This window comes from Carcharodon carcharias, chromosome 8, assembly GCF_017639515.1.
Source record: "Carcharodon carcharias isolate sCarCar2 chromosome 8, sCarCar2.pri, whole genome shotgun sequence".
Lineage (NCBI taxonomy): Eukaryota > Metazoa > Chordata > Chondrichthyes > Lamniformes > Lamnidae > Carcharodon > Carcharodon carcharias.
The window spans coordinates 48,746,592-48,755,024 of NC_054474.1; the positions used below are offsets into that span (position 1 = coordinate 48,746,592).

Consider the following 8,433-nt stretch of genomic DNA (forward strand, 5'->3'; position numbering starts at 1 on the left):
ATGATTGTCCACTAATACCGAGAGTGTGCCCTTCCCCAGCTTTGGGGGGTGGGGGTGGTGGAAAGGGAAGAGACAGTTTGTGTCTACCCTGTCAAGTCCCTTCAGAATTTTGAATTTTTCAATTAGATCACCTCTCATTCTTCTAAACTCGAGAATGTAGAACCAGCCTCTCACGCCGGGGAGCAATCTAGTGAACCTCTAGGAAAATCCTTCCATGGCTCTACCTAACCTTCTCAGTTATATTTTCCAGTCCCACTACTTATATCTGTGCTTACCTATTTCTGGCCTCTTAAGGATCCCCGCTTTTAATCGCTCCACCATTGGTGACTATGCAACCAGCTGCCCGAGCTCCCGGCTCTGGAATTTCCTTCAACTTTTACATCTCTTTATTCCTTTAAAGACGCTCCCCATGAAACCATAAAGCACAGGCATGATACATGAACAGGACTCGGTGCAAGTAAGGACACAGGCAGAAGGTTTTGGATGACCTTTTAAGTTTATGCAGCATCTAACAGGTTGGTTCAGCCTTAGTTTTTTTTTGTTCAAATCTTCCCCAGCCCCATTGAGGCGTGTGGGGGTGGGGGGAAGAAATGAAAAAGGAATTTGGAACAACGTGTGTCAGGTACATCTTTCAAGGTGGCGGGCTACAGGCGGCAGTGGCTACCCGCACAGCAGTAGCCAATTAAAGCACTAAGGGAAATTAGCTCCTGTTTTTGAACACTAGAAATATTGCGAAAGGCGCTCAGTGGGAGGTGGAAGTCTCATTAACTGAGACATTTGAAGAGCCCACCAGCAGCAAATATCAGTCTTGCCATTGAGTAAAGAAATGTAGAAAATGTCGCAGTCAAATGTATTTGCTTTTCATAAAAGCAAAAAACTGCGGATGCTGGAAATCCAAAACAAAAACAAATACCTGGAAAACCTCAGCAGGTCCGGCAGCAGCGGCGGAGCACTTTACTTTTTGTAAAAAAGTAAAAATTTTTTGTATTTACTTTTCATCTGCTCCAGTGATGATAGTGACGACAGTGTCTCCCCGCTATTCTCAGTCTGGCCCTCAGCAGCGCTCCACAGGTCTCAACGGGGCTACTAGACGCCATTGGAGTGGGTCATGGTGTCCTGCGCACCTGCCTCTGGGATCCTTAACTGGGCGGTGAACATGTTGGGACCCGGTCCCACGTCCAGTGGAAAATTCAGCCCAATATTTAGTGTAGCTCAGTCGTCACTGTCTAAAAATTCAAATGAAGCGCCTTGGACGTTTTGCTGTGGTAAAGGCCCTAAATGTTCAAGTAAAGTGCAACATAGGCACGTTCACCTTCAGCGGTTTAAGAATATGCGTTGAAAGGAATAAGTTGTAGGACATTTTACGTTTCTGCAATCCCCCTTTACACTATCCAATAAAATAGCAGCTCTGCAGTAAGAGCTGTCAAATTATTGAAATTTAACTTCACAACTCGAAACTTAAAAAAAAACAGCCAACAGTTGACTGAAATAAATTTATTGGAGAATACGAACCAATTTTCTAGTCTAGTGTACTTATCCAGAACTTAACTTAAACGCATTGTCAGCCGTTTCCTTATTCGCCATATCATAAACCTGAGGAGATGCTCAAAACTATTGACAAGTTCTTTACAGCAACTTCTGATGTTACATTAGTTTATCTAAATTCCTGGAAGTGTCCACGTGCAGTTTCCGTAACAGTGCGAACGCTTTTAAACTGGTGCAAAATAAGGTTATAGAAAAATAAGTGCATAAGAACAATTATAATCGTGCAGACGAAAGTGTCGAATGAAGTACCACACCCACTTTCCCAGAAAGAAACTGCTGGATTCACAAATATACAACTAGAAACATTCCTTTAGATAGCTTGCAGACTAGAATTTAAATACTCCCGGCCTTAAATACATTTTTCGAAACGAATATTTAGTTAAAATCTTTTTGCTTCTAAAATGTTGCAACTGAAGGAGCAGTGTAAAATAATCAGCAAACAGATAAGAACGGTGGAATAAAGCAAGTTTGACAACGGTCAGTTAACAAAATGAATGCGGAGAGTAGCAAGTTATTGTTGAAGTCTAGCGTTGGTTTTTTTTTTAAAAAAAAGTCATTTTGAAGGAGTTCATGAGGGTGGGGTGGGGTCTCACCAATTCCGGGCCCGATTTTTACGCTTATTGTTGAAAGATCTGTTCCTCTCTCGCCGAGAGCAGTAATGTTTGGTTACGATTTGTTTGCATTGCTCACATTTCACAGTACAACACCAATGGAACTTGCAATTGCAACTGCTGATGATCTCCGTCTGCCTCTCCTCTGGCTTGAGTCCACACTCTCCGCACAACCGTCTGCAGCTCCTTCTCTCCCACTGAGAGAGGTTCTTGCCACTTTGGAGACATTCCCTTCCTTCTGTTCCTTGCAATCCCAGTGAGACGTTCCGGACGCAGTAATCAGGAGAGTCTTCCAAGTAGACAAGTTCTGTTCGGAGCACTGCTCTAAACGCATCCGCGATCGCTGCCCGGTTATCCGCGCTATTCCCTCCTTTCGTGCGCCGCTTCTCCAAATCGATTTTCACAGCTTGTTCGTGTTTCACTTTTAGGAAGTTCCCTATGTCGCGAAAATCAGCTAACTGGAGCCAGCAAGTCTGGATACTGCAGCTCCCTGACACGCCATGACACTTGCAGGTTCTCTTCATGGTCTCTTTGACAGCCTACGGAATCAACATCAACTCTATAATGCAATTTACACAAACACCATGGCTATAATCAAAGTGCTCACATTAGATCAAAACTATTGTAGAATTCCTATTTAAAGTTTCATTTACTATATATAAATATTCACTGCATCACCGTCACACACTTTTATTTGATGGCGGGAAGGGGGGGTGGTGATTTATATTATGGACGAAATAGTGTCAGCAACTGGAGTACTCCTGAATTTTACAAAAAAGTAAAAAGGTTGTCGATTTATTCTATTTCGCAACAAATAATTCTAGATTTGCATCCCAATACAAGATTTCAGTAATTTATTGATTTGAATTAGAGGTCAGTGCATGCAGCAAGGGAGAGTTTTCCCAACTCACGGTATAAACAACAAACGACCATTGCGCCCCGTCCCCCATTATCTTTATTCCAATCAAGGTAAATATTCTGTACAACTTCTGTTGCTCAATAGAATTGAGAACTGGAGGTTCCAGGTATGGTCTTTGCGGAACTGGCTGATCTTAGCACAATGGGTAGGGAGAACAAAATAGCGAAAACACTTTCCCATCCAGAGATTCCGGTTGGAAAGTACGTGTATAGATATATAGACTTGATCATAAAATGTTTACAACACAGAAGCAGGCCTTCGGCCTGTCGTTTCCTTCCAGGGTCATCAGAAGCAACTCACCTGGTTCCACTCCCCCGGATTCTCTGTTTACTGCAGATAATTATCCGACTAAGGTTTTGATTGAATCCGCTTCCCACACATTCAGGCAGTGCGTTCTAGATCCTAACCACTCGCTACATAAGTTTTTCATTTCGCCTTTGTTTCTTTCGCCAACCACCTTACATTGGTGCCCTTTGTTTCTCGATTCTCCCGCCAATGGAAGCAATTTCTCTCCATTTACTCTGTCCAGACTAATGATTTTGATCACGCATTGCTGTAGCTCTCCCCACGCCCCTCCCCAAATATAGTTTTGCTCAATCTGAAGCGTACACCTAGCTGAAACACCAGAACACCCACATTCGGAAAGCATTGCAGCACCAGGCCGTCTTCAGAAGGGTAACGGGCAAATAGAAGTTACCTTCTTGCAGCCTTACTGTGACAGAGGAAGCGGTTACGCCATATGGCAGGCAGAAAGCGAGAATTAGGCACTGTTATTTCATACCAATTCCCAGCAAAGTATTGTTCCGTAGTTTCCAAAGTATAAAAAGCAACGAAAGAAACGGTTTTTGCACTGGGGGCCAAAACCCGCCGAGAACTGGAATGCTATTGCTTTGTAGAGCACTCAAAAATAAACTTGTCAGGAGGTTCAGACTCAGGTGAAAAGGACAGTACGGGTATTTCGTCCAGTCCTCAATTAAGTTAACTGCCGACATCTTTACCTTTACTTATTGCCTAATGATTGCCAATGTTTCCAAAAATGTTAAAATGCAAGGACCATCCCGATATTTGATTTTAACTTGGTGTACTGGATAAATTTTGTCCAACAATGAAGAGACAAGTGTAAACCTACGAGCAGTCTTCAGTAATAAAATATTCGATCGAGTAAACGCAAATAATTTAATACGATTTAGAAGCACTCGTTTTCCATAATGCAACATTTAGAAGTTAACTCATTATCACAAATACTTACCCTTCTTCCTGCTTCGTTATTGTGGAGGTTCATGGCAGCTCTCGAATCCTGTCCTGTCTCCAAAGCATCGACAAACTGTTTAGAAATTCGTTCTCCAAACTCAACATTGTCACTACATCCTCCCCAAACCCAGCCCCGTCCACCTACAAACAGATGTTTAGACACATTAGCACAGAAATTACTACAAAATGGACTTGAAGCAAACATGTCTAATTTTAATTGATAAAAATTAGATCAAAATAAATGCATGCCCTTGGAAATGAACTAAGGAAGGAACTAAAAAGTTCGGACAAGATTTTCCAACCTACCAGCCTCACCGCTTCTAGACTCATCGCATCCGCAGTTATCAAAGTCCCCCATACTGCAGTTTCTCGTCAGGGTGTACATGACACCTGCAGAACTTATTGCATGCACGAAGGACGTTTCTCTAGTAGCTAATAAAAGCACATTAAAAAAGTTAGTCAACAAATAACCCTGAGTAAAACACTATTTAGAAACTATTGTTTATGAGCTGCGGTGGGGTTCTTACCGCTCCGAAGACCATTGTGTGTTGAGAGTTGCAATGCGCTCTCTGGACAATTCCAGCGGTCCCAGGTGAACTGGTGTTTACATTCCTCAATCCCGGACTCAGCCCCAGCAGCAACACTGCTGGAATATGTCAGGAACGCCTACCAATAAAAGTATCCGCAATCGGTTCATCAAATACATCAACAGCACCTGCATACTTCTTACAAAGCGAGGTGAAGCCGGATTGTTTATGTTATGCCAATAGTTTGATACTCAAATTTGTTACTCGTGTGCATGTCTTTCTAAAAGAAAAACAGTTAAGAAAATCGAGACATTGTCATTGAACGTTTAAAGAGAGATTTGTGATTAACTTGGCAAAATATTCTCAGCGGCCTTGGGAAATGTTACCAGCTGCTAATGGAAGGGACGCAGGCAATCCGTGAATCCATTACATTAAAACACGTGTTGTAATATGCCTAAAGTACTAACTTCAAATGAAATGGATTTTGAATAAAGAGATCTTAAAATAGTTCCAAAAGAATACAAACAAATTTGTTCAGGACAACGTCAATTTACCTTTGGTCCGGTCATCAAAAAGTTGTTTACGGACCTGTAACAAGAATGCAGCAGGAAGTTTAGTTCCCTATGGTGTGACTATTCCACTTTGCAGTTACACATTGGAATAAAAATGCAGAATGTATGAAGAGGCCAGCTTACCACAAAACTGCTGGAGTAATGCAACTGTAAACCAGCGCGAAGCAAGCAGTTACTTCGGCGAGATTCATGGCAGCGGTCTCATTCGCTGAAATAGCTCTGGACTCGAAAATTGAGGGCTGAGAAAGTTGTTCCGCTATTTATATAGGCTGCACAGCGGTCAGGAAAACACTTTTGTTGTAAATTAACCAGTTCGGAGCCGAGCAAAGTGTAAACAAACACCATCCAATCGTAGACTAGAAAGGCCTAATGAATTTCAAAAGGATTGTTAACACTTAAAGCCAATAGTCATTTATTGAATACTTCCATAATTAGGTTAACTTTATGCACACCACATACAACACTTGCTCATCTCGATGCTTCTATTTATCTATCCTTAAAAATACTAAATTCTATTGACGAAGAACCAACTTTAAATATCAAAGTTATTCTACTGTTTACGATTGTGGTTGCAATTCATTATTTCTCCCAATTATCTTCACTAGAAGTACTGTTAATTGGGAATAATCTAGCATTGGACGGCTTTTTTAAAACTTGTTTCTGGTAAGCGATTGGAGTTGTGAATTGCAGCTTTTCTTAGTTTCGATTGCATTTCGAGAAGCTTTGTCCTACCGAACAGGATCTGGCTATCTAGACAGTATTTTAAATAATATAAGGAAACGCGAATGCTCGATTTTGTTTATTCTCGCGGTTAGTTTCATTAATTGTTGCATATGTCAAATGAGAAATTATAGTATTTATAATTGGAACGCGCATTGACACTTGGTCCTTCTATACCAAATCACTTGTAGATGCCCCACTGCAGAATTTAAGCATAACATTTAAAATTAGCACCTCAGACGTACTGACATTCTTGCACCAAGATATTAAACCAAATCTGTTCAAGTGAATATTAAAGATCTCAAGGCACTATTAAAATATCTTGGATCAACAATTCTCTCAACTCAGCACCAACAGAATCATTGATCATTCATTTCAATTCATGAAGAGCCTTAAAAATACGATTTACACAATGTCTTGTGTCAACACCGGGTCACTGTACCTCAATAATTCATTCATTGTATGGGAAGGATTTGGGACTTCGCGTCCGATAAAGGTGCTGCATTAGAATCAGATTTGTTGCTCCAACATTGTCCAAGACTACCATGCGTAATTTAATGCGAAGGCATATTATGAACTACTTAGTAAACAGCTATACGAGTTTCTGCATGGATGCAATCGGGTTTTCCCATCACACCGAAGACAACGGCATAACGCTTATCTAAGGTCATCAAATGAAGTGTGACCTAAACTTTGGCAACTGGTGTGAGACTATTCCAGGAAGCAGTCTCACACTACTTGACTTCACGCTGGCTACAGAATAACTAGCGCATTGAAAGACATTTTAAAAAGTTAATAAATAAGATTTCCAGTAGAAATGCCATGGTCGAATGGAGTAGCTAGAACGGTGGTCTTCTGTGTACAATTAGGAGTGTTACCAAAATCTTAATGTACAAATTCAGGAATGAAATGCACAAAACTCCAACCTTTGACGAACCTTGTGTCAAACTACTGCCTATGATAAAAGTGGAAACTGAATTGCAATTCACTTTACCATCTTCCGACCTAACCGACGCAGAATCGGCGGAAACTTGTGTAACTCCTGTCGAAATAATGGTGGGGTTGATCTTTTAATGAGATGGCTTTTAAAAAAGTTGTAGCCATCGCCATTTCGATTTGAGATTGCCGCTTGCAAATACCTGGACAATGCTTTCTAGGTGATGCGAATGACAGTTGAATGGGTATTACGATATGCAGCCTCAGGCTGGTCTGGCAACTTATCGACGGGGTCCAATCGTCCTGTAGAGATATGTATCCAAGCACCTCCTAATGAACTTGCTGTCAACTCAATAGTGCAAAAGGAACGCGCTACTTGAGATAAACATCCTCTCCTAGGAGTTCAAAAATCATGATCTCAACAAATTACGTGTCAGCTCCATATATCGTTTACGCATTAACATTGCGAAACGGTACAAATTGTGTCAAGAAATTGGACTTTTTTTTTTGCAAATTGTAGACTTTAAGGCATTATGAAATTTCTTAGCGATCTCTCGCTTACGTTGAAGTTCACACTGCTGCTGACTTAACTGTAAACGGACGGTAAGGGAAAGGTTTGGTTTCGAACTGGTGACATGCTCAAAACCGTACAATAATCAGAACAACTGTTCATAATTATTCTGATAAATTCAGGATAAGTGACGGAAATATTTCGGGTTATCAATGGAAGTGTATATTTGGAAAGGATTACTTTGGCTAAGTGGTTATTTCAAGGTTTTACACCAGAAATACATTTCTTTTTTAAATATGGGAGGTATTAGAACAAAATTCAACCAGGATACTTTCAAGCGTGAGTTAGCTTTCACGTTTAAGTGTTGAGAGTCGTGAATTTGTTTATTAAAGCCTATCTTTTTCATGAGACTTTTATTTCTATAGTGCTTTCCACCACCACAGGACACCGCAAAGCGTTTCACAGCCAAGTATTTTTGAAATTAGTCAATGTAGGAAGGGCCATAACCAATTTGCTCACAGCAAGCTCTCCGCATTCAGCGCTGATGTGGAGCTGAGGTTACAATCAGATCAGCCATGATCTCACCGAGTGAGGAAGCAGATTCGAGGGGCAGAGCGGCCTACTCCTGCGTCCAATTCGTATGATAACCAGTGCACCAGGGATAATTCTCCGATTCTTCAAAATAGTGCCATGGGTTCATCATCCAGTGAATGCGCCCACTGGGCATGTGGGATCTCGCCTTTAACAATGCAGCACTCCCTTTAGTATTGGACTTGACTGGAGCAATTTTGATCGTAATGCTCAACTTCTAAAGTGGGACTTCAGTCCACAACTTTCCAAT

General features: G+C 41.1%; 1 protein-coding gene across 1 annotated transcript; it reads right to left on the reverse strand.

Moving 5' to 3' along the window:
* Positions 1-2,066: 2,066 nt before the first annotated feature.
* Positions 2,067-5,437, reverse strand: LOC121281142 (protein Wnt-8-like). Its single transcript, XM_041193867.1, has 5 exons — positions 5,408-5,437; positions 4,854-4,992; positions 4,633-4,758; positions 4,325-4,467; positions 2,067-2,695 (listed from the first exon to the last, which is right to left on the reverse strand). The coding sequence occupies exons 1-5, from the start codon at positions 5,420-5,422 to the stop codon at positions 2,135-2,137; spliced, it is 984 nt and encodes a 327-aa protein (XP_041049801.1). The 5' UTR covers positions 5,423-5,437; the 3' UTR covers positions 2,067-2,134.
* Between the last annotated feature and the right edge of the window lie 2,996 nt (positions 5,438-8,433).